This window comes from Phyllostomus discolor, chromosome 4, assembly GCF_004126475.2.
Source record: "Phyllostomus discolor isolate MPI-MPIP mPhyDis1 chromosome 4, mPhyDis1.pri.v3, whole genome shotgun sequence".
Taxonomy (NCBI): Eukaryota; Metazoa; Chordata; class Mammalia; order Chiroptera; family Phyllostomidae; genus Phyllostomus; species Phyllostomus discolor.
The window spans coordinates 51,075,813-51,103,451 of NC_040906.2; the positions used below are offsets into that span (position 1 = coordinate 51,075,813).

Genomic DNA, 27,639 nt, shown 5'->3' on the forward strand with positions numbered 1-27,639 from the left:
GGTCTCTGAGAAGCCGCAGAGGACCAGAAAGTCATGTTTTTAGACTGATAAAGCCCTGTAGAAGGGCCAGAGTCCTCAGCCCACAGGGGGGAAAAAAGTTTGTAACCAACCACTCCATTCCAGCTGATCTTTTCACTGCAAAGCTGTTATGAAGGGGAAAGAACTGGAAGGGCTGGGGAGCAGCTGACCTCTGCAAGCACCCTTGGGGCCAGCCGGAGTAGGATCCACAAGGGAGAAAAAAGAGGCTAAAAAAAATTCCAGCTAACACCTAGGCTCGGGTTTTTCTTCATACGCGCGCTTGTGACAAATTCAGAAACTCAAAAATTAACCAACTACCCTCTTCTCCTACCCTCATTGTAGTATTGTCAGAGACAAGGAGCACAGACACAATGGGTTTAGGAGGTGAAAGATTTTTACTTGGGCATTGTAAAGGCAAGGGAAAGAGACAAACATGCACCTCTAGAAACCCCACGTCTTCCAAACGAGGGCGTCCCCATACCCCTCAGAAAACGTTTCCCCAAGCTGGGAAGCCGTGCCGAGCCAGGATCAGTCTTTCCGTAGCTGCGGCCGCCACGAAGGGCTTCGGATCTGAGCTCCCGACTGCCTCCGATCCACACCGCATTTTCCAAGACCCTTCTAGGTAGTAACTAGGTTGGCTGCTGCACAACCTGCGGTCCACCCGTTTCTTCTGAAAGTTCTCCGGCTGGATTTCAGCAATTTAGGAGAAAAGGGGCCCAGCCTCTGCGACGTTGGGGTCGTTCCTCAGGCCTCATGGGGAAGTTTGGTCAGGATCTGAGCGCCCCTCGACGTGATGACAACTGTGTGCTCGAACTGGGCGGACCTGAAACGCACAGGACATTGGTCAGGACTCGCGCTAGCAGCGGTGGTACCGGGAGCACAGTTAACCAGCGCCGGGAAGAACCTTCCCTTCCCATACAATTTAAAAGCAATTGGGCGGAAAGCAAACACCTTTGATTGTCCAGGGAGACCGCAGTCCATGAATCCTCCAGGACTTTAAATTCAGGGGATCCCTCGGTTATGATTGGCTCTGTAAGAGGGAAAATATTTACTGCAGTGATTTAATCAGATTCTTGTCAAACATTGTTTCCACTGATTGTCAAAAAAGAATAAGAAGGCCTCCCCCCCCAGTACTTCCCCACGGGTTCATGTTGTCATATCACAAGGGCTGGTAATTGATGTTGCTTACACAGCATACTACAAACTAAACAGTAGGAAGAGGAAACGTTACGGCATTCAAAATGTATGAAGTTGCCTAGTTCGTAATTTTTTAGAGGAAAAAGGGCATTTTAATCAAGCCTTAATTAGGACCCTGTGGATAATAACCACCCAAACACCAGTTCCTCTTATAAATACCAGTGAGTTTTAAAAAATATTTGAATTTTTAAAACATGCTCAAAATGTTCATTAATCAGCAAATAACCATTTTCATATTTCACTCTAATTGCTTCTCCATTAAGTCCCACAGTCAGAAACATGATGCCTTCCGGGTCCTAGGTGATTGGAATTTGGTGGTGACACCAATCACATGATCAGCCAGGAATGGGCCGCCAGAGAGTACATGCCACTTGCTGACAGAGAGCAAGGGACATAATCACCTGCAGTTACTGGGTGTTAATGAAAACACACATGCACACACACACACACAAAACCCAAATACCACATTATGTTGGTAACAGAATTAGAGGTTGGAGGGCTGCCGTCTCCTAAATGTGTCGGTAAGTATCTGATTTAGGAAGATGGGGCTTGAGGATATTATTTAATCAGATTTACTATGCATCTGAATTATTTCATTATGCTGATTGGCTTTATTAGTCCTTCACAGGACTGCCTGGCCCAGGCCAGCACTTCTGCTTCCGCTGGGGAGCCATGGCTCTCTGAAGGGGAGCTGCCGCACTGACCTATGGTGAAGGCCATTCCCTCCTCCATGAGTAGATCGCTGTCATTTGCTGTAAAAAATAAAACATGGGGTAGGGGGAGTGGGCGAGGGAAATGGAGAGAAGGATAAAGAGAAACAGAATTAGAAGGGTTGGGCTGCTGAACTAACTTGGTAACTTAATTCTTTTTCTTTTGGTACAAAAGGGAAAGTGGAGGTTTCTAGAATCCTGGGTGCTAGCTACCAGCCAGGGATTAAACACCAGGCTCCTGGGTGTCAGCCTTTGCATTTTCTGCACTTGGGGTCAAGGCCTAGCAGGGACAGCCTGGGTGTTTTACACAGTTGTCAGGATCCCCCTGCCCTGGCCACTTGTTATGAGGTCTCCTGGCTTGCCGTGTCCTGGGCCTTGTGGACTGCCCTCACCACAAAAAGACAGACATCCTGGGCAATAGATGCAAAGGGAAGGCAGCCACCTGGGGTGCAGGCTGAAGTAGGAGGTAAGGTCAGAGGTGACTTCAAACAACTTCAAGTGTTGGTTTTGGGTGGGGCACATGTCTGTGAGGCCCTGTCTGCACTCCCTCCTGGACCCCTTCCGAGCTACCTCCGGTGGGGCTCTTTGGCTCAAGGGGAGTTCTGACCTGTTGCATCTCTAGGGATCTTCAGCAGATGGGCTCCAGGCAGCAGTTCTTCCAGGGACTGTTCCCACCTCAAGCACCCAAGGGGGTGCACACCTGCACAGGGTCCTTTGGTCTGGTGCAGGTGTGTCTCCTCTTGGGGGTACTTCAAAGGACTCCCTCCTACCTTAAAGCCAACACCCCCACCACAGCTTTGTGGCCCACCCCTGCCTTCCCACTATGGGGTGCACACCCAGGCAGTGAAAAACAAGAGATTCTGGGGAATGAACACAGGGTGGGTATAATCCAGAAATCACTAAAGAGTACATGCTGCTAAATACATCAGCTGTCAACGCTGTGTAGGATGTAATGAAGTTTAACCACAACAGTCAGCAGTCAGAGAAGGGCGTAGAACAAGGAAACAGAAAACAGCCCCATGTGCATGCTGCTGGGGCACTGACGCAGCGGCGCTTTGTTTTCAGTAACTTTCCCTAGACGAATATGCCTTGCGCCTTCCAGCCATCACTCTCCAAGAGAAGACAAAAAGCAAAATAAACCTTATTTCAGGGTTGAAGCTACTGGGCTCTAATCCAGTAACATAGTAATGTGCTGGTTATGATTAAATGCCCTTTGAATTCTAATTTTACATCCACACACACAAAAGGGTGACAATGGGAACTGGATTCAAAGTTAGAGCTTTAGGAGCAAAACTGCCTTACCCTGATGCCATTCAATAAGTAGCTCCCAAATTAACTTTCTTACCATGGTGCCAAATTTCTGGATGTCCATGAAAGTAAGATCCTATCCCATGTCCCACAAAATGTGGACAGACTTGGAAACCATTCTGATGAGTTATGTGGCTTTAAAAGTGACCAAACAAAAATATTTAATTAAATTAGGTAAGTTTTAAGTGCATACAAAGATAAAACAAAGTCACTTTAAAATATTCCATGAAAAAGAAAAAATCAGTTATATTTAGAGTTGGATATAACGCTATTCTGGAATAAATTTTTTGCCATTACTTGTAAAATTCCCTTGGGATAAATGAAGAAGAAGGTATGTATCTAACACAGTAGTTTGCTTCGTTTACCTTAGTACAGCATGCAAACAAGACCACTTTTAGACAACAAGTGAGTGTGCATACACACACATATATAGATTCACACACATATAGATCTATATAACCAAGATACATGTGCACCTAATGCAGGTTGTAAAAACCTGCCTGGTGTATATGGGGTTTCATGGAAAGACTGTGCAAATTACTACTGATTTGGGGATCAGAGAAAAAAACTTATGATCTAGAAATGTGACTTCCTACTTCTATAGCTCCCTTATTCTGGTCTATTTCAAAACATTATACATTTTGCCAACAGTTGCACTCACACTAAAGGTCAAATCTGCTTTGTTCATATTCTTGAAACATTCCAAAACTTTGTGATCATTTATGATTTCCCCTCAAGACCTACACCATTAACAGGATTCTTAAAGAATGCTTTTTAATCACTGTGCTACTTAAGAAAAGCTAGTATTATGATTCCTAATTCTTAATGCTTCATTAGTTACTTCTGCATGCTAATCATTTGGGTTCCATCTATTCTGTGTACATAAAATATAGCACATATACTCCAACCCTACAAGGCAAAAAAGTTGTTCTTGAAATTAGGTGTGTCTGTTTCTGGAAATGCCAGAAAGATAAGAACATATATACCACTGACAATTTATATTTTCACGTGAATGAAGGGCCTGAACTCTATTCATAACAATAGAATTCTGAACAAAATGAAAGTTCTGAGATCCAAAACTAGAGTTCCCAAAAGACCCTCCATTTAGTTTAACAGGAACTCAAAGACACTTAGCCAGCATCTTTATAAGCATGCTGATCAATATACTTTTCTCTCAACATTTTTAACCTTCATCTCCAGACCTGCAAAATATCTTCACTTAGACCAGGATATCACTACAAACAGCAGCTGGGCAGACTCTTGTTCAGATTTCACTTCCATGTGACTGGTAGCACTGAAATCAGTAAGCTGTGCCTGTGCTGAGGACAGGGATGATAAGTCAATGTCTTTACACAAGTTGTACTTTATGGTTATTTCTGTGTGTCTTTGCACTTTGGGCAGGAGCTTAAACAAGTTTCCCAAGGCTTTTCTATTTGTACCATACCGTTTCTGAATAGAAACTGAAGGTAGAGAGTGGATGGAGGGTGGAAGAGATATTATTTAATACAATATAAGAATCTAGATATTTTTTTTACAAAAATGGGCTCTACCTAAACCAGTAAATTATGTTACTTTGGTTTCAGTAAACCTCAGTAATTCTGAGAGCACTCAATATAAACTGTTCTATTTTCTTTTCTTAAAAGAAAAACTAGTTTTTTCTTTTTAAAGGCTGTAATTGATTGGCAGCCATCACAGCTACATCTTAAATGTGCGTTACAATGGCAGTCTTCATTTTAATTTCCAATGAGAGGAGAGGAAGAAAGCCCCCTCTGAAAAACCACTTGGGGTCCCTCCCCCACCATACCTCTTACTCCTCTTCATAAAGGAAGCTGTGCGATTACTAGGTGGCTAAAGATATCTGAGTGCATTCTCTTACAACAATTTACTGCCTGGATCCTGCTGGAGCTTCTGCTTATAGGAGTATCATAAAATGTGTATGTCATGGATGCAAAGGTCAGAGGATTTCACAGCCATGTGGAAAGAACAGGACAAATTTCCCTCACTTCCTTGGTTAAGCACCTATCTCAATGCCTGATTAGCTTTTCAACACTTATCTACAGGGACTAAATGGGATAAAAATCTCATCAATGCTCCAAATTGCTATTTAAAAGCACATCCCTTCTATTACTTTGGAATACAGGGAAAGCTGGATGGGCAAGGGTGCCCAAGAAGTGCCACAGGTGCCCCCCAACACCAGCCATCGTAGGGCCTGACCATTTCTGAGAATAAAGGTCTTCTTGCCCTGGACATCTCACGAGTGAAGTCTGCCTTCTCTTTACGGAAATCTACTGAAGAGAACTCTCCTGGTATTAGCTCTTCTGTCCTGATTTTTTCCTAACTAAAAATCCTCTAAAACAGTAGGACATTTTGGCATGAGCCTGACACATGTATGATTTGAAGTCCTTCCTATGGAATATTTGGGGAGAGGGGGGAGGGGAAAAAAGAAGAAGACATATAAAAGTAGTTTATAAACTTACTTTTAAATTATACTCTATTATTACAGTTCATGTTTCAGTTATAGTTTATAGTTGAAAGAGAAATCTCTCTTAAGAAATTTCATCTTGTGACCATTTTCTTCAGTTTCATTCCCTCTCATGAGGCAGTTTTCCTCAACTGAAGTATTGCCTGAATAAATTAAAATTCTTAATATATTTCAACTACATTTTTGTGACTAAGAATACATTCCCCAAGAGGGCAGAGGAGTACTATATTTAAGTACATACTCTTCTAACAAACTAAAAATGCACATGGAAATAGTTTTATCACCATTTTTGCATGAATCCTATAAACAGCACTCCTGTCTAAATGGTCACACTTCTAATGAAAAAATCTCAAAGGCATCTGATTTTCTAAGTTAAGAAATTTTACCTTCATGTTTCCAGATTTTTATTTTAAGCATAGTCTTTTAGTGAAGTAATGCAAAAATTCAGGGATTCTCTCATGACAAGGAATGTTTAAGTATAATTAGTAATATTTTTGAAAGCCAACAATTGTTTTCCAAAAGAGTGGTACTTTTTTTTGTTTTAAACTGGATCACAAATTACTGTATTTTTCTTACAATAGTCCTGAACTTTTATTTTAGGTTCTCTGTTTCTGAAAAGCAGACATGATGGGTTGAAATAAAAGATAATTTATTGCAATGCTTACTTTCATGTGCAAAGAGAAGCAGTATAATTGTAATTTACAGTAGCTGTCAAGAAAAATCCATCACAGATGACATTAAAATGACTTATTTTGCCTGAGCCACTTATTGTTTAAATGTGCATAATCTAATAGAAAGAGATTATTTTTAAAAATCTGCTTTATATTCTCCTAAATTAATATCAAAACATATACTTATGAATTAAACATTAAAAACCATTTATTGATACTTTCATCGTGACATTTACAAGTATAAGTTTAAATTATTTTTGATTGAACTGTCACATGTTTGTGATGCATGAATCTACACATTCACAATATTCTCACATGTGCAGATCATAGCATCTAGGGACAATTACAAAAATACAGATTACAAAAACACAGATTTAGAAATATTTTGAAGCAAATGGAGCTACAGTGAAGATAATAACACACTGTAACCTAAAGATCACTAGCCCTCGTGAAACAAAAGGGCACATAAGAGAAGAACACTTTTCATTAAACTATTTTGTCAAATACTTTTTCAGAGATATCTTCCTGTCCTTTAGGTTTTAGAGAATTTAAAAAATTTCCTGTCAAGACCACTAGGTTTTTGGTAACATACTACTAATGAAAGATGTTTGTTCTTTTTCATGATGTGTCAGTAGAGGGAGGCTATGCAAAACATGGTGAATATCTTAAAATAAATGAGACTGAGTTGAAAGATGTTTGTAAACCTTTGGTCTGTAATGATTCCAAGAACTTTTGGCATAAAGGTGGAGACTGCTTCTTTATTTACTCCCTTGAGAGTTTGCCTGAATAAGAAAAGGTGAGATAATAGATGTCCAGAACCAGAGGCTCAATCCATTAGAGCAAACATTTGTTAGAACCTGGGCCAGTTTCCTGTCCGGTGGCAGACATAAACCATCTAAATAATGAATAATGAAATGTATTAGGGTAAAAGTAAAACGTTCATTGTCTGTTATTTTTTACATAGTTTTGTAAGTGCTGTTGTTGGAACTTTCTAAGGAGCTGGTACATGCAAATTCATAGTCTGCAAAAACTGACCTTTGCATCTAAATAGCTAAAATTCAATGTCACTTTCAATTCTACTCTTCTTTTTTTTTATGTATCTAGAATTAATGTAGTGAATATGTAATGAAATGCATTATCCTGCATGGAGATTTATCAGACTTCCCGACTGAATGCCAGGCTTTGCTAGTGCTAGCTGGAGCTCACCTGCATGTTGGTGCGGCGTGTGGCTCTTTTTTGTAAACAGTTAAGTCGTACACAAAAAAAGGGAACAAAGGTCAGCACCCAGCCGCCACTTGAATGTGAGATTTTTCTTTTTATTCCCCTTGATGTATACTAGGCTCTGTGTTATTAGTCTTAATGATGGAAAATTGTAGTGTTGATACAAATCTTTTTTTCAAAGTAGTAGGCGGGAGCTCCATTTGTTAGTAAGTTTTTTTGTGACTAAAAGCCACGGACAGTACATTTATGTAGCAGTAAAAGGCCTAGATGCTCTTTCCATAGCAGAGCTAATTATTCCTACTGTGACCTTACTGATCTAGCCTGTTCCTAGTACATCTCATCTGCACGCCTGTTCCTCTGTGTAGATGGTGTCAGAGAATATGAAAAACCCTATAATGAAACCATTTTCATGATGGAGAAAGGCTACTGGAGTTGCACTTGCTACAAAGAGGCTCAATTATATGAGTAATTGTGATAATTTTCTACATTCATAGCCTTCAATGGGGAAAAAAGAATGAGAGCCACAAAGGAAAATTACTTTAACAAGAAAGTACAGAGAGTAAAAATGGAAGAAGAGACAAAAAGGGGAAAAAATAACCAGAAAAAAAAAGTTTAAAAAATAGATCTGGAGGGAGGAATAGCGAGACAGGGAGAACAACAGAAATGCTCAAAGCCCATGTGCAGCTGTGTTGCACAATTAAATTGAATTTTTTTTCTGTAGTTGATGAATGTGACTACTGCAAATGTGCCTCTGTAGTTAGCTATCATTTGTTGTTCCGTGACAGGAAAAGGATAATTACCTCTCAGAGAGAATCAAAGGCTGACATGCCCTTTAGACACAGCCATGAATGCAGAGCTCGATAGAATGCTTGAATAAGAATCTAGTGTTCTCTGCCCCCTTCTACTGAAGAATAAATTTTGTTAAAATGCAAGAGCACCACCAGTAAATTTGTTGAACCCTAGGTGTTCAAAAATATGAGGTACATCTATCGACTCATCCCATTTGCAAAAATAAAACTGCATTTTGAATTCATTTCTATTATATTCATGGACAGTAAGATAGTGAGATATGCATTAAATTTCTTTTCCCAGTAGGGGTCTGATTCAACATTTCCTATGAAAGAACAGAGAGACACTATCCTTTTTTCCCAGGCTAGTTAGCCTATAATTTCAAACTGTCAAAAACACAATTTTGTTCAAAGTCTTCAATAAAAGCTTCTCAGATATAACCCGAAGAGATTTTACTAAAGTTTGATTCAGACACTGTTACAATATTTTTAAAGCCATAAATACATTTAACTGATATTTTACTGCCTTTTTTTCTTAAAGCATTTGAAGGTTTATGGAGAAAAAAGGCATCATCTTTTCAAGGTGACTAAGCTGTCCATCCTTCAGACAAACGGGAAGTATTCAATGGTTCATATTAATGAGAACAGGACTTTAAAAGGTACTGATGTGATCATCTTTAACAAAATGCATTACTTTGAAATGAAAACATATATTCCACATGTCTACTTCAAAACAGTTATGGGGAAAAAAGATCTAAAAGTAGGTAGGTAACAGATTACAAAGAAAAGTCTTGAATTCAGAAAATACACATACACTCAAAAAGCGAGCACAGAATGCTGTGTGGAAAATAAACAATGGTTTACAGGAAAAATGAACCAGACCAAAAAGGACAGAAGATTGCCCTTTTAGGCTGTTTGCTAATCCACTAATTTGAATGGTAATGCTTGCTTGAGCTAACGCTTTTTTCCTCTGGATCATAGGAATACATTTCACCTCATTCCTATATAAAACTTAGCTTTTCTCCTGTCTCATTATCCGTGTTAGGATGCTTAGTCCCTTCTTAGCTACTTTCTTCCATGTTTGGTGTGATTTTGAGTAAAGGGACACTACAGACCAACATGTCAGGCTAGAACAAAAGCGATCCTATAAATATTGCTTGCTGCTTCTATAAATTTCTTTGCTAACCTGGATATGTCACTTTTTTTTAATCTTTTTTTTAAATCCAGGAACAACATTGCAGCCTGGCAGTTCACACACTGATATCAGACTGAAATGATGGTTCTGAATCATAAAACATGTCATCAACTTTATACCAAGCCACCAATAACCCTTGTACCATTTGCCAACCCTCCCTTTACTTGTCAGTGTAAGGCTTACCTGATTGTGTTTCCAATTACAGAGAAGGGAGCCCCTGCTCTGCAAGCTGCAATCGCTTCATCTCTACACCTCCTGGCAACAGCCACTAACTTTTTACCACATTCATCCACATTGCCCACCAAAAAGGTTTCAGAGGTGTCTCCATGGTAGCCATTGTAATAGACCTAAATACAGGCAGAAATTTAAAACTATATCTTTGTTTAGAAATATACTCTTCCAAAGTATACATTGGATTCACTTATGTATTTGGTGCATTCATATGTTTCACCCTTCCAGAATTACTCTTAAGTTTACCTACAAAAAAAGAAATAGATACACTGAGACCTTGCAGAAATTTAAAAGATGAAGCCATGCAATATTATAAAATTTAAAATAAACAAATGACTAGTATGGGTATTTCAGCCTTATGATCAGCAATGCTATAGTAACATTTTGATTCCTTACTTTATTTTTGAGAAGACAAAACTATATATGCAAAATTTAGTTACCAAAGACACTGACCCATGATTAATATAATAGGTTTAGAGAAACCAGAAATATTTAACTTAGTGAAAAGTTTCTTCAGTGTCATGAAGATAATCAATCTTTTATTTACCATGTCTATATTGGTAAGTCATGTATAATGACAAGAAAAAATAAGACAGACATGTCAGTATTATAACAGACAGCAGGAGAATTTAGCTGGAAGAACTGAAGTGGCTCAATATAGGAATGAAAAATCTTGCCTGGAAGTGAAATCTTAACTGAATGTTCCAGAGAGCAGAATGCTAACAGAAACCACTACACGTCAATATTTAAAGACTAAGAATATAAGAAAACAGTGTTAAGAATAAAATTATTAAAAACATAATTTTATCAGTCTTCAATGATTCAGCAGTCCCTGTTGGATCTTGAAAGATACCAGATTCAGTATAAAAATCAATAATTATCAACCACGATTATAAAGATAAAAGGCTAAGAAGACTAGTTGAATATTGATCCATTGATGTTGCATGGAATTTTCTATTTTGCATAAATTTGCCCTATGTAATTATTTTTCACATTTCTCTTTCTCTTGAAGTAGAATGTAGAAAATATTATTAAAATTTATCCAAACTTTCTGTCTGTTTTAATACTGAATTAATGTCTTAAAACTGTATATAATTCTGCATTTAAAAAAATGCTCTTCCAAAGCCCTGGCTGGCGTAGCTCAGTGGATTGAGCATGGGCTGTGAACCAAAGCATCACAGGTTCAATTACCAGTCAGAGCACATGCCTGGGTTGCAGGCCATGGCCCCCAGCAACCAACCACACATTGATGTTTCTCTCTCTCTCTTTTTCTCCCTCCCTCCCTTCCCTCTCTAAAAATAAATAAAGAAAATCTTAAAATATATATATTTCTTAATAAAAAATACTCTTCCACACACTTTGAGGGAAGCATGAAAAGTTTTTACTATGTTTTCATTTTAAAAGTCAGGACACTGCCCTGGTCAGGTAGTTCAGTTGGTTAGAGCACTGTCCCGATATGCCAGGGGTTGTGGGTTCAATCCCCCGTCAGAGCACATTCAAGAGGGAACAAATGAAGGCATAAATAAGTGAAATAAAAAACTGATCTCTCTCTCTTCCTTCCTCTCTCTCTATAAAATCAATAAATTAACAAAAATTCAAGTCAGGAAACTGAGGTAGACAAGTACTTGTCTAAGATTCGTGGCAAAAGTAGAAGTAGATCCAGATTAATATGATAGATTATGGGCTTGTAATCCAGTGTTTTCTATACTGTACCAATGTACCTTAGTTACCTTGCAATACAACAGCATTTTATACATTTATTCCCATTTGCAATCCAAGAAAGTACAAGTTTTAATTTTATACACAAATATATATTTACTAATAAAAGAGTAATTGTTTAAAAAATTGCAACTGAATGTTTATATAACTGCTATTTAGGTAAAAACGTATTTTAAAAAATCTTTATTGGCCTTTTCATATTACTTTTGCTAGCTTTCAAAATGACTACTTGGAAGAGTCAATATATGTGGCAATAACAATGCTTCTGAAAGTCTGTGACAGTTATCTACAATTACTGTTTGTACCAACAAACTATTCTTGTTTTCTACTTCATTTATTTAACAAACATTTATTGAGCAACTACTATGGGCATTGCATAGTCTTTTTTTTAACATTCAATGTTTAAGGGAAAAAGAAGTCTTTTCTGTGATATATTCTAGACATAAACAATTATAAAATGCAATGAGTATTTTCTAATAAAATATAGACTCTAATATGATAAAATCCAGAATAATGGAGTCTTTCATTTAATAAAATATTTTTTGCCATTATGAAATTATTTGAATGTTAAAAATGGAAGTGTGTGTTGAAAGTCTTCAGGAAACTTAGAAAAGGCATGGAATATTCTCTTTGAACACACTGAAAATGGTAGGGAAGAGTATGCTTAATTTTATTCTAAGCAGCAATATTTTATTAGGGATTGATTAGGTGAGATAATAAATGTAAAACCCCCAAATCTGGTACAATCCCAAAGAAAAATACTTCATTTCTGGCACATTTCACAAAATACCTCCTTCTACATGATTTTGAGTTGGAAAGAAACCAACAGAATATATGTGGAGCAAATGTTCAAGTATTCTAAGTAGGACACAATGATGTAGGAAAGAGTACCTTTCCTGTATCAATAAAGGAATCTTTGGGTATATCCTCACACAAACTGATATGAAGAAAAAAGGTCGAATTAATTTGAACAAAAAATCTGACTAAAGTCGACTACTGGATGCAAATTCCCACCTCCTTCCCACTCCTACCTAGGTGTCATGGTCTGGATTTAGAGTAACTATTATCCCAAATATTTCCTCTGCACCTCTGTGTTCACTGCAGTGCTATTTACAGTAGCCAAGATTTGGAAACAGCCCCAGTGTCCTTAAGTAGCTGAGGGGATAAAAAAAGATGTGATAAATTTACACAACAGAATACAACTTAGCCATAAAAAAGGAAATCTTACGTTTTGCAACAGCATGGATGAACCTAGTGAGCGTTATGCTAAGTGAGATAAACCAGTCAGAGAAAGACAAGTGCCATGTGATTTCACTCATATGTAGAATCTAATGAACAAAATAAACAAAAACAAATAGAAACAGACTCACAGATACAGAGAACAATCTGATAGCTGTTAGAGGGGAGGGGGAGGAGGAGGGGCTGGGTGAAATAGGTGAAGGGATTAACCAAAAAAACCAAAACAAAACAAAACCTCATAGACACAGAAGACAGTGTGGTGATTACAAGAGGGAAAGGGGGGTCAGGGGAGTGGAGGGTAAAGGGGGATAAAGAGTGATGGAAGGAGAATGAACTTTGGATGGTGAACACACAATACAATATACAGATGATGTGTTACAGAACTGTACACTTGAAACCTATATAATTTTATTAACCAACATAACCCCAATAAATTCAATAAAAATTCAAGCAAAAAAATTTCCTCATTAATAGAAACTATACTCCTTGAATGCTCTCAACTAGTTCTTATCAGATGTATAAATTATATTTATTTAAAATTTATTAATCATTACATATATAGAATTTATTTATAACCTACATAATCCAAAGATATATCATTACAAAACTTTTTAGCAAAAGAACTGCCAAAGCACAAAGAAGCTGAGTCTAAGAACGGTTAAGAGCTAAGAATATCGGAAAAGGTTTAGAGCTTGTACAATTTGAAGTTCCTATGTTAAATTATTTTGGGTTGTTATTTAAAAGAAAGACTGTTAACCATTTGGTGGAAACTTAAGTTTAGAGAAGCCACCGCTCTGCTTGTATGCGTTGAGTTCAAGGCTCCCTGTACCAGAAATGGAGCACGATGCTACCTTCAGCTATTTTAATAAATCTAAGGAACACTGCTAGCAAAAGAGTTGCTGTCCAAATAGACTGACACACACAGGCCAACGCAGCCCCTAATGACAGAGTAAGATAATGACAGGCCCCACTCAAAATCAGCAGGAAGAGGAAGATCAATCTTGGCAGAGTGAAGGAAAAATGCTGGCTTTCTTCGTGTTAGCTCATCTCATACATATCTAGCTTCAGCAGCTGCCCAGTGCTGCGGCGCTCTGCATTAACTACACAGTGGATCAATAACAATTACACCTTCTCAAAAACATGACACATAGCAGGATTGGGTTGACATTTCACTTAGGCCAACATTGATCTCAGTGCATCTGATTCCAGGCCTAAATTCAAGTCAGGCCTGGGTTTACTTGGAATAAACACAGAGTTAAAGACAAAAAAGGAAACCAGCTGCTTGCGTCTGGATCCAGAAGTAAACAGCGCTTCCATCGGTGCAGTGCACATTTTCAATCCGCTCTTCTTCCTGTTGCTACCAGCAATTCTGAAGTTGATCAAAGACTATTTTTTATATGATTTACTCACTGTGACATCAATGTTGATAATATCTCCATCGTGAAGAGGTCGACTGAAACATAAACAGGAAAAATGGTGATAGACAGATCTCAATAAAAGGAATATAAAAATAAATACCTAATGACTGCTATCACGAGGCCAATGAACTGCAATGATAATTTGGAGTAGAGGAGAAAATAAGTGGAATAACTATATCTAATCTTAAACTTATATTAGTCACATCAAATTTTACAAGAAATACACAGTAGGAGTATATTACCACTTATAAGTCTACCATTAAAAAAAGTACTTATTTAGTTACCTTAATTTTGCAAAGAGTCAAAACAATAGCTGATAACCAAAATTTACCTACATTTGGATTTTTACCATTTATATGGTTAAAATATAAGGAGGTAAAAGAACTATTTAATGCACAACTACTTTTGGGATTACATACAGCTTTAACATTAAATGGGAGTATCACATTCACTTAGAAGCAAAATACTTCAAACTTTTTGTTTTACCATAATTAGTTTCAAAAGTTTGCAGGTGGGTTTCAATTAAACAATAGTGTCTTTCACCATATGTGATAGATCTTAGTTTCATGTTTTAGTTTCCAGAGGAATAATATGTTATTAAGCAATGAATACCTGTCAGGGATACCATGACATAGCACGTTGTTTACAGAGGTACAAACAGATTTTGGAAAACCTCCATAGCCTAAAGGTGAGGGATAGGCATCATGACTGATGATTTCCCGATGAACAAGAGCATCTATCTCTTCAGTTGTCATGTCAACCTAAAATATTAAATAAAGAAATTGCTCAGTGACAGGTGAAGACATTTCCTGTATCTATTGACTATGCTTTTAGCTACGGAACTTCCAGGTGAAATTGTATAAATCTACTTTGATAAACTTGTGGTACAAGATGTTAATTAATTCTAATTGACACTAAAATCTTAAATTGTGCATTTTTGACAATAATTTAGGTATATGATGATGTTATAGACTATTAAGAAAAGGCAATTTTAAGCTCTTAAGATCCTTCAGATCATTTGTGAGTCATTAAATAACATGACTCCTTTTTAGCCTAAAAATTTCAAAAATATATAGTTAGGCAATTCCTTCCTCTCCCCCAGTGGTTGGCACCCTGGGCTAACAGAAACACATAAATAAATACTCAAAAGGCTCTTCAGGTTAGACAACAAAACCTGAAAAACAGGTTGATCCACATGTTTGTATCTCAGAGATAGGACAGGGGCTCTGCAGCAATGGCATGGGGACTGTGGACCATCGTTGAAAGAAAGACATCAATTTGTTGCTCCACTTATTTATGCATTCATTGGTTGATTCTTGTACACACCCTGACTGAGGACCAAACCTGCAACCTTGGTGTATGCAGGCTGCACTTTAATGGACTGAGCTAACTGGCCAGGGCCCATTTTTTACAGATTTGTTTTTCACTGATCTTGATTTCTTTCATAACTAAATAAGTCAGTGTTTTTAAAAAATATTTTTCTCTTACTAGAAGCTATCTAATTGCCCTCAAACCAAAAGAAAAGTATAATTGAGTTTTGTGAGCACATGAAGACTATCTTCATAAACTCATAAATCATGAATAAAATTCTAAAAGAAAATCTCTTATTAAAAATAACCACTCAATGAGTTTCTTTGTGTTACTTTATATTCACAGTATGTTATGTTGCGATAACATGTTTATGACACAGATGATACCTTAAGTGGTTTCACTGTTGAGTCTCACCTCCTAAATTATGCCCACATTTTTGAAACTACAGGCCTATATTTTCTTTTATGGTCCTTACATAGCTGAGTGTTTTAGATTATTCTGAAAGAACTAAATCTTGTAGTAAGACAGCTGTATATAACATTGCTCTATTACCCATAGCTTTGTGTATCTGGTCTGATTTTTTTTGCAGAGCAAATGCAAGAAAATAGGAGACAAAGGTTGGGGCAAGCAACTCTTCAGGCACATGAAAATAATGGAAATAATGTGGGGAATAAAAGCAGAAACTACAGGCAGGAGGAAGGGGGCACAAGTCAAAGCCGGTTGCCGTCGATCAACTTAGATAAGCTGACTGAGCCCAAAGCATCTCCAGAATTTTGCTATTTAAAATTGAGTTTGGATTTTAAATAATCTCCTGAATAAACACATAAAATAACATAATCCCCTTCCCTATCCTAAGGCTTTATTTAATTATTAACAAATTAGATGTGTATAAAAGAAGAGTTAAAAAGGGAAAAAGGAAAAATAAGAGGATTCGTTGCCCCTCATGTAAGTCTTGAGGCTTGGGGAGACGCCACCTTTAAACTCTTCCCAGCCAGGAGGAGGACATGACGGGCCAGCTGACAAGCTTGACGAAGCCCTTGAATCTGATCTTCATTCTTAACTTCTATGCTGTCTCCCCAGTCGGGTACAATGCCTGTCGTCACATAGTCTGGCTTCTTTATGTGCTGGAGGAAAAAGGATTGAAAACGAAGATCAGAACCCAGCGCATGACAATGGGATCATTTTTTCGGACACAACCTCCTGCTTCATGGAGCTCTGCCCTTCCTGCTGGAGTGCCGACCTCCGAAGCCAGCACAACAGACCCTCCAGGCTGCCCCCAGTTCCTTCCCCTGCCCTTTTGAACTTAACATTGCCTGTTAGTGCTGTCTCTGGATGGTCTGTTAACCTCACTGTGCTTTGAGACAAACTGGACTGAAGTAGACTTCTGGTCAAAACAAACAGTAGTTTTCTTCCTTCTCCCAACTCTGTTAGAACCATACTGTCATTGATAAAAAATAGCACCAAGCTTCCAAATTGTTAAATGGCTAATTAAGAGCACTTTCATCTCCTTAACACAAAGATAAAATTTATGCAAAAGATAGCTCACAACACCCTCTCTTAATGAATGTATGTAAAAGGCTGACTGTCAAGGCCACTGACGCCCATTACGTGTATACTTTCTTACACTTCTCAACTGTACCCAAACGAATAATGACTAGAGAATAAAACAAAACAGCCTTTCTTTTCTTTACTTTTTAAGTACATAAAAAAATACCTAGAACATTTCTAACATTTGTCAAAAACTAACAAAGTGCCCCCCCCCCAAAAATTCAAAACATTCAACTCTGATAACTCTTGTAAAACACTCTCCATCACTTACTTAAATCCACGGGCAGTATGCAGAAAATAAACACTATCTTACACATAGAACTTCTTTCAGTCTCAAAGTTTTCCACAGCTCTTTATAAACTACTTATGGGAACTGCTACATAAGCATTGTTAAACAGTACCCACTGAGGAGTTGGGGACAGGAAGCTGAGAGACGTAACACTATTCAATTGCTATCACAGCAACTCTGGAAGGGCATCACACAGGATTTAAGGACCTGTCCTTATTTTTGTGTTCAGATGCGCTTTCTGAGACAGGTAACACCATTGCCTGGATTGCCACAGCTGAGCTCTGGATGAGCATCTCTCTGAGGCAGCTTTCCTACTGGTACCCACAAAAGCTCCCAGCCTCCCCCGCTGACTCTGTGCTCTTGTCTCAGCTTTGTGATCTGGCCAGGTTACAACCAACGACAGGCAGAAGGGCTATTGGGTTGTCACTGAAGTTCTAAAACAATACATTCCTCTCTCAGAGATTTCTTTTTTTTTTTTTTGTACCTAAGAAAATACCAGGAACATACTCTGGGCTCTGGTTGCCTGTCTTGTCAGTCCTTTTGTTACAAAAACGGGTCGGTCACTCACCTTCAGGAAGTATAATATACTTAATGTGGGTTCACTGTAAAAAATGCATAAAAAGGGGAAAGCTGGTGATCTTTTGTGACAAATCTATATTTCTTTCAGCTATTTTCATTCTTTCTAAATAACCTACACACCTTCTTTAGATTGCATTAAAAAAAAGGATTGTCTTCCCACAGAATTCTAATTTCTAGAAAAAGAGTTGAGAATTCTCTGAGACAGGATGTTTAATTTACTGTAAAGAAGATTCAAAGACAGCGGCATTAATAACATAAAAAGTATAAGAGCAGGCTTCAGGAAAAACAATCTAGTGTATTAGTTTCAAGTATCTCTTGAATGATCCCAATTTTATCATCATTTTTCCTTTAAAAACTAAAAAAACTACACACATGTAGTTTTATCTTCATGTTAGAAATTTAATATATAAAATTTCATGATAGAAATTTTAATTCTAAACAAGCTAAGCAATTGTAAGCTCAGATCTTTATTTTAAAAAATTGACATTATAGAACTGCAAGATATTAAAACTTCTCAAATCACAATTTAAAATCACAGACTAAGTGTAAAAATTATCATTCAAACAGCTTAGAAATCAAAGGTGCAAAAACATTAGATTGCTTCTGCAGCTAACCTTTATCTTGGCTGGAGAAAAGCAGCAGATAATAGGCAATGCAGTACCTTAGGGACTGGATGAGCTGAAGAAACTGTAGCCGGCAAAACTACACTGTGTGAAATATCTCTTTGTCTCCGGAAAAAGAAATTTCTTCTTTGTTGACTGCTTGACTGCTTGTGTAAGTAGATATGATTGAGTGGTGAAGAGAAAATTCTATGACAACCTAGGAGCAGAAAGAGACATATTTTAAGTAAAGAAAACCTAACATAGTGCTAAATTTTAAGATATTGCGTAGTCGCCTATTAAATCATTATTTTAATCCCTTACTGGCTCAAAAAGGAAAACCCCAAATAGAAAAGCAGTGGCATTCTGAGCTCTAATGCAGTAGTAGCACAGCATATTTATTAGCTAATACCATGTTTACATACATGTTTGACAATGGAAAACTCTAATGGGAAATAAACATATAGAAATATCTGCTGAGCACCAGGTCTGTAAAAAGAACAATTTCTATGTGGTACCTTATGCAGCAATGTCCTGGATGACCCTAGATTTGGGGCACCGTTTGGGTGGCTTTTTATTCTTTAAAGCTGTGAAGAATCATGGACAAATTGCCAGCTGCACTTTTTGCCCTCGGTCGGATTACTACTCTGTGTTAAGCTCATGTGCAGTGGGGCATCATCCTGAAATTCACTGCAATGAATGCTCAGGTCAAATAAAGACTAGATAGCAAAAATGTAGGGTGTAACCCTGAAGGAAAATGAATATAGGGTCTTAAATTACCCAAACAGGAATTTTGAAATACCTACCAACATTTTAAATGCACATATCCTTTGACTCAGCAATTCGTTCTCCTAGGATTTTGCCTTGAAGATATTGTACAATGATGGGCATCAGAAGGTGAACCCTACTGCAGCATTGTTTGTGGTAGAAAAAGATGGGAAATAACCCAAATGTCCATCAGTAGGGAACTGGTTAACTATATTATGGTATATCTACACAACAGAAAACTATGGACCTATGAGTATTAGAGAGAATGAGCTAAATCATCTCTAAGTATTGATATAGAAAGAGGTCACAGTACATTGCTAGGAAAATAGAAAATGCTGAACATTATATATAAAAGCCCGCTGATGCAAAAAGAGCTTATACATTTATATAAGTTTGAGTATGCCTATAATATTTCTGAAAATTGATATTCATCAATAGTGGTTATTTTTGGGGCATGTGATTGGTGCTGGGGATGAAGACTTCTTGAGTCATTTTATTTTCTTCTATACTGTTAGATCTTTTTAAACCACTTACTTGCATAACTTCTATACTTAAAATAGTAATTAAAACACCCCCAACATAATTGCATATCAGGGGTCAGCAAACTACATCCCAAAAGCCAAGTCTGGCATGCTGCCTGTTTTTATACAACCCGCCACCTAAAAGTGATTTTTATAAGTGGTTGAAAAAAATCAAAATCAAAATAATATTTTGTAACATGAAATTATATGAAATTCAAATTTCAGTCCTCCTAAATAAAGCCTTATTGGAACAAAGCTACCCTTATTTGCTTACAATTGTCTATGGCTGCTTGTGAGCCACAGTGGCAGAGTTGAGTGGTTGTGACAGATCTGGCCATTTACAGAATTTGCAGACTCTTGATCTAGAGCACTGGTTCAAAAAATGTGGTACCCAGAATAGCAGGATTAGCATTAGATGGAAAAAGATGCAAATTCTTGGGCCCCTGCTGATTCAGGGACGCTGGGATGAAGCCAGCAATCTGTGCTTAAACAAGCCCTCAGGGTGATTCTGATGCACACACAAGTTTGAGAAGTACCAGCCTACAGTAACCTTTCAGCTGTCAAACATACACTGCAGATGAGTATTGGCCCCAGAACTCAAGATGTCTAAATTCTTTGGGAAAAAATTATTATTTGAACAAACCCCAATGGCCAGTGATTGGGTGTCATAAGTTTTACTCAGTTATGTTCTTCCATAAAGTTCCGTTTAATATTGTTGAATCAAAGTTACAGAGGTATTTTAGGTATTATTTTAAATAATTTCAAATGTTGGACAAAATATCTGTAATATCACCTAAAGAAAGAAGCCTGAGGTATGTACATATTCCCTAAAGTTTCTAAAGTACAATATTCCCCTATCACTATTCCAAGATTGTCAAAGGGTATATGATTGACAGAAAAAGGCAGGTGATTAGAAAACAGAAGTCTGGAATTTCATCTCAGCTATACTACTTGCTAGTCACACGGTCCTGAGCAAGTTTCTTCTTTTGGGTCTCAGGTGAGAATTAATTGGAATACAGTATGTGTAAGCACCTTGCACTTAGTAGATGCCCAATAAATGACAGTTCCATCAAGAATACCTGAAGAGTAAAATAAGAGAGAAAACATGGGCTCCGCTATAGCTCCTAATACTAAGCATTTTATGTGTCAATTACTGTACTAGGCACTTTATATATGTTAGCTCACTAATCTTCCAAGAACCCTATGAGTTGTGAAGTACGTGTTGTTCCATTTCATAGTTGAAGATAGTGAGGCACACAAAGGTAACTTCCCTGGGGATGTGCATTAGTGCCAAAGCTGCAGAAAAGCAGGGTGAGTTGCTCCCACAAAGCTTATTGCTTTTCTCACATGTGTAAGAAAAATGAGCTAACACACATGGGAACACCCAGAAAGTGTGAAAGGAACCATAACACTATTAAAAGTTACTGCTATTGACCTGGCTGGTGTGGCTCAGTGGATTGAGTGCTGACCTGCGAACTGAAACATCACCGGCTCAATTCCCAGTCAGTGTACATGCCTGGGTTGCGGGCCAGGTCCCCAGCTGGGAGTGGCTGACCGATGTATCTCTTGCACATCAATGTTTCTCTCCCTCTCTTTTTGCCTTCCTTCCCCTCTCTTTAAAAATAAATAAAATTAAGAAAAATAAAAGTTACTACTAAGTTATTTTTCCAAAAGTAGTAACGGGTTGACCTAATCCATCCCCTCTGTCAAGACAAGCTCCCTTCATTGATCAAACATATGATTCAGTGAGAAGTTGGGTGGGTGGTCTGTGGCTATGGAATAGAAAATCTGGGTCCCAGCTAAAGCAAAGCAAAGACTCAAGTGGAATCAATCTATGACTATGGGCCCCTTAACTGGAATCAGTAGTTCGGACCAAAGACATACTTCTCTGAGGAAAGTATGTATTATACTACTAATAATGACAACACTGATAGGAAGAGTAACGATAATAGTGGTTAACATTTAACAGTCACATTCCTTGAGTAAGCACAGTGCTAGGTGCTCTACCTACATTATCTCTTACCCACTGTGCCAGGTGCACAGGCAGCTGTTGTCACTATTTGACAGATGAGGAAGTAAGGCTCAACCTCTCGTGATGGGTCAATGGCTGGCCCTCCCTCGGGTTCTCTAAGTCCCAGTCCAGGGCCGCATCTGCCACCCACGCTGCCTTTCAGCAGCGTGCATGGGCTCCAGAAGCCAGCATGCTTTGCTTTAGAATGTGTTTTCTCAGGGAATAGATTTTAAGGAAAACGTTTTTTTAATCATAAAAAAATAAATAGCACAAAACCAGCCAACATTTAGCATAAAGGTACTTCCCATAAAAATTCTTAGAACTGACTTAATTGAGAAACACTGTGGTAGTGAAAATAGCATGAGCTTCGAAGTCAGACAGGTCTGAATGACCAGAACTTCTGAGCCTCCCCTCCGTCACCACTACATGGGAACAGCCGTTGTTTCCTCACTACTAGGCTGTGAGAGAATTAGCTGAGATAACATGTATATGTAAACCATCTTTAAAAAGTAGGTGCTTCATGAATGTTAATTTTTTCCATTCCCTTCTCAACTCTTTGACATGTTTACCTTGGACTTCTAAATTTATTTATTCTTTTATTCAGCAACTACTTACTGAGCTTCTCCTATATGCTGTGGATGCAGAGTGAACCATGTGACAAAATCCTTGCTCTTATGGAGTTCATATTCTGTGGTAGGGACGCAGACAAGAAGCAAACAGATACATTAGATTATATCAAATGATGCAAAACAGGCCAGAGTAACACAGCACTGGATGGCTGTGGGAGCTAACTTCTACTCCTGGCCCTACCAAGGGCTAACTCTGTGACCTTGAGCAGTAACATTAACAGGGAGCCCTGACTGAGAGCTTACTGGTGTCACAGATGCTGCCAATGACATAGGATGCTTAGTAAAATGAGGGAATTGGACTTCATAATCTGTGAGGTCCCTTTTAACTCTGACATTTATGCCTTCATCCAGCAGCATTAGACTGTCATGCTAAACATTCCAGGTAATGAGATGATATAGACTCTGATCAATTTTAGGACTCATGAAGATATTTTTTAAAACAAATTTTTAAAAACCTTATTTATTTATTTTTAGAGGGGAAGGGAAGGAGAAAGAGAGGGAGGGAAACATCATTGTGTGGTTGCCTCCCACATGCCCCCACTGGGGACCTGGCCTGCAACCCAGGCATGTGCCCCGAGTGGGAATTGAACCAGTGATCCTTTGGTTTGCAGGCCAGCACTCAATCCACTGAGCCACACCAGCCAGGGCATGAAGATATTTTTTCATTGTGGCTGATAACACAAAAGAGAGCTCATCTTTATCGGTATTATAAAGTTCAAGTACATAGTCATTATAGAGGGAATCTTTTCTATGCACTTAAACTTAAGGCATGAAGTCATCAGGCCTCCACTAGGATATATGCATGAGGCTTTTGAGACAGTCACCTCTAAGATGAACAGTATGTCAATGTACCTGTTCTGCCAATTGATGGGCTCACTGCTAGAAAGATGCAGCCACATTCACACATGACAAATGTTGGGAACACAGCCTGGACATATCCAATTGTTAACAATTATGGTTGGGCAGTGTACTCAGCAATTCCACTTTCATAGCATACTTTTTTATTTGAAGAAAAATCTTTTCTTTCAATCTGATAAAAGACATCCTATAAATGTTGTTAGAAGATAACAGGATAATTAGATACCACACCATTTTATTCTACTATTCATTACAAACCAGACAAAAATATGTAGTGTTTTCATAGGTGAAATGAAGAAATGGACTTAGGTTAATATGCACCTTTTGAAGATAATGATCCCCCACTTAATGTGGCCAAAAAAAGGGAGGAGGCAAGATCCTCAACTTCATCATATAGTAATTAATAAATAATAATTAACAAATTATCTAGACAGAGAGTAAACAAAACTAAAGTCCCCAATCCCAATGATATTTGGGTCACAGGTTAACCAAACTACAGTATCTGCTACAGATCATTCTGTAAAAGGTTTGTTGAATTTTCTATAATAAGCACCATTTCCTTATAAAAGCACTGCTTCATACACCTAAGACTAATATGTTATATAATATTATATGTCAATTATATGTCGATTTTAAAAGTAAGTAAATAAATAAAAGCATTGCTGATACCTTCTTATAACTATGCCTAACTTTTTTTCCAATTGGTTACTTTCAATGTTACAGCTAATGTGATGCACGACATCCATCATCAGATGCAGGAACACCAGCCAGGTTTCCTTCAGCCACAGGGACGGTCTCTCCATCTCTGGACACCCTTATTCTCTCAGGACCCACAGCATACCCCCTTTTGTTAAAGCTGTTTTTGGGAAACAAGGTTCGGGAGTGTACTAGTTATTACAAGGGGCAAGCTGACTAATCTGAAGTTTAGGAGATGTCAGTAGAAAACCATCAGAAACCTCATGAGAGTAGAAGAGCCCCAGATCAGCAAGGAGCTGCTTTGGACTAATTTGATCTTAGACATGATTGGAGTGAGGGCTGTTACTGTTGACCATGTAATAGAAGCTCTGTGTAGGGTTTTCTTAGGCAGTAAATCTATGTTATTTGTTATGAACACTAGAATATTTACTGTTATCACAGGTAATAATAAGAATTCTTTTCATTGTCACAAAAATTCTATCGGTGCCTAGTTTCAGCTGAACATTGGAAATTGGAGGCAACTGCTTCTTTCACTTCAGAGAGGAGCACACTGTGCGGCCTGCATGTCTCCTGAAACCGCTGTCTGTCCTCTGGATCCTGCAGCACGTTCTTCATATTTTAAATTTGTGTTGCAATAAAATCTGTTATGATTTTAAATATTTTTATATTTGGTAATAGCATCAATTTCTAAAAGCTGCATCTTATCTCCCTTTACAGATTAGGTCTGAAAGGTGGGGTTACAGAATTCAAGTATGACAGAGGGAGGGATGCATTTTAAATAACCTATATTGCTGCACACGTATGCCCTGTATTTACTGGCCTCTTACTCAGGGTCCAGTTTAATTGTTATCTGCTCATGCATTCTATACCACATAATGAAACGCTTCCATTTCACCCACTGAGCCCTAGGTTTTTATGTGCACCTCTACCAATGACCCTTAATTAAGCTGATTTTACCCTTGAAAATGTGAGGGATTTTTTTGCTTTTTGGTTTTTTTTTTTGGTCAGCAAGTATTTTTAAGGGAGAGGTCTGAATGAACTTTCAAAGAGACACTTAAATATTTGTAATTTTAAGCAGTTGTAAAACTGAACAAAGCATATTTGTACTCAAGTGTGGGCTACCAATACTTATATTTTCACTGCACATTTCCAGGGAAGCACTTTCACCCTGCAGCGTGCCATCAATTCCCAGTTACGTTACATTTCAGAGGTATCAAATATCTGAACAGAAAACAACACAATCAAGTAGCCTATACTACTTTATATTAGCCAACAATGTCAACCAGAGATAATATGTAATTTAAAAGACACCTGTAAAATGTCTTACTGAGTGTATTTTTCATAATGATCAGCAAATGCCAAAGTCTAGTAACAAAACTATTATTTATAGCGTATCAACATCTAATTGATTTTACAAATAGAGGCAATTATTTTGGATGAAGGGAGGAATGCCTGCCAGATTTAAATGATTTATGATTACTAAGAGAGAAAACAACAATGTTTTGCTAATTCATTTTCAAATACAGCTCTTACACTCACTGATAATTTAAATTTTAAGCCAAATGATTTGCTTAAATAATACATTAACTTAAAAAAAGCAAATTGAGATATTTTTAACTGTTTAGAAATATTGCTTCCTACAGTAGGCTCAGAAGGGACTACACCATAGAAATACACTTTCAAGGCAGAATTAGAACCACAGAAAGATCACACTTCATGAACTCCAGCCCAGAGCAGGAGCTCGGGCTCCCACAGCACTGTGTGTTTCAGGACCAAAAGAGAACAGTGCAAATGCACCCATGCCTTATATTTCTTGACTAAAACAGAAGCTCAGGTTTCACAAGAAATAACCTGTGCATTTGTTGAACAACAACAACAACAACAAAAAACCCAGCTAAGGGAATGCCCTGGGCTGAAGCAGATACTGATTGGGCAAAGCTAAAGGACAAGGGCTCTTGATACTAAACAAAAGCAAATTCATTCTGTTGACAGATGCTGATTACATCAAAGCAACAAGGAACTCCTCCAATTCCAGTTTTTTAAAAAACAATTAATATCATTCTACCATCTACACAATAAGGACAGAGTTTTAAAACCAATCATAATAAACATTATTAAACTTGTTTTCAAAAAGTTTCAGTTCAATTGAAGACTATTCTGGAGTGTTTTTTAGCTATGGGCTTCTCCAAACAGTGGTTTATTCATTCCCATGGACATGTCTGGGGAGCCACACTGGCCATGCCATCAGCCCCTTCCTTCCAGGGGTTAACTGCTCTGGCTGCCAAATAAAATACAGAGCGAGCCATGTAATTATGGAGACAGTCAAAGGGCAGGCTCTATTTTGAAATCTATTTGCACAGACAAGGTCTTCCAATTCAGCTTACAGGAAACAAGCTGGTAAAGAGCCTCCTTCTCCCCAGATGCTTTCCACACTTTTTCTCCAATTCAGGAAATCATGGATATGGACACCATACACCATTGCTTCCTGGATTTCAAGCTAAGATGCCATTACAAGAAGGGTAGATCTATTTCACAAACCATTAAAAAACATTTCCCCCCCAATTAACAGCATTTGGAAACAGCCTCTGAATGATAAAGCTACAGTGTTTATGAAAACGACATTTATAAAGAAAATGTTATTATGCAAGTATTAGAAAACAGATCATGTTCTTTAACGCTCAACATAAAGCACAGTTGAGTTAAAGTATACTGGCATAAACACCCATCTGAAGTAAAGATTCTACTTGACATCCAACAGTGTTGTTCTGAAAAGCACTGTCATGTGACATTCTGTGGTCTTAAAAGACTGCTAAAACAGTAAAAGAGACCCACAGAAATAAAAAAAGAAATGTGTAAAATACCTTAAGTGACAAAACATCACAAGTCACTTTTATGCTGAAACAAAAATTTGTAGTGGCACAATGCTCTCAGCTTGCGGTATCTCTGAGACCCCATCATCCTCATACACTACTAATCAAAGTAAGCGGTCAAATGAAGGTGTGATGGAGGTCTTCACCACAGACACTAGCTCGTGGATGTCAGAACTCGTCGTCAGGCCATTACAGCAGAGCCTGGGAGTCCTGGTTCCAGAGAAGACGAGCTGGAAAGTCAGCCGGAGTTGGAGTACTTCTGGGGAGAGGAAGAGCTGTGGCCTGAGGGCATTCTCTTCCAATAATAACAACATTCAAGAATGATGCCCAGGTCGTGGCAAAACATGACCTTCCCCAAGGCTCCATCAGGAAGTTGGCTCCGTGCACATCCCTCCTCCTTTTTAAAATTTATCAATAGCAACTGATATAGTATAACATCAATGACAAGTTCAGAAAGGGTTTAAGAAAATACTTCATTTAGCTTCTTTGCAAAAGCTAATTGGATAACATGTGATGATTCATTAATGTACAACACTAGTACCCTGGGATCTATGACTTTAACAAAAAGCAGTCCCCCACTTCTTGGGAGACAAAAACACCCACCTATTCTAGAAACACAGATTAATGAACATACCTACTTACTAAAGTAGACTCACATTTGTGGGCCTAGAAAAAATTTTACTTAGGCTGGTCCAGCCACAACTGGGGAGGGGAGTTAATGACTACAATGAAGAACTCAAAACCTAAACCTAAAAGCAGATCA

The 27,639-nt window shown here is 37.9% G+C and overlaps 1 protein-coding gene across 3 annotated transcripts in view; it reads right to left on the minus strand.

The window, feature by feature from the left end:
* Positions 1-394: 394 nt before the first annotated feature.
* METAP1D (methionyl aminopeptidase type 1D, mitochondrial) overlaps positions 395-27,639 on the minus strand; it is a 76,402-nt gene continuing 49,157 nt past the window's right edge. For 2 of the 3 annotated variants that reach the window (XM_028508766.2, XM_028508765.2), the window contains exons 2-10: positions 18,586-18,743; positions 16,483-16,632; positions 14,810-14,958; positions 14,190-14,232; positions 9,774-9,937; positions 3,271-3,368; positions 1,920-1,967; positions 970-1,048; positions 395-841 (exon numbers count right to left, since the gene is read on the minus strand). In XM_028508766.2, the coding sequence (XP_028364567.1) occupies positions 763-841; positions 970-1,048; positions 1,920-1,967; positions 3,271-3,368; positions 9,774-9,937; positions 14,190-14,232; positions 14,810-14,958; positions 16,483-16,632; positions 18,586-18,743 (968 nt within the window). In that variant the 3' untranslated portion in view covers positions 395-762. Of the gene's footprint in view, positions 842-969; positions 1,049-1,919; positions 1,968-3,270; positions 3,369-9,773; positions 9,938-14,189; positions 14,233-14,809; positions 14,959-16,482; positions 16,633-18,585; positions 18,744-23,304; positions 23,390-27,639 lie in introns of those variants that run through there. The other variant, XM_036023294.1, reaches the window with a different exon arrangement.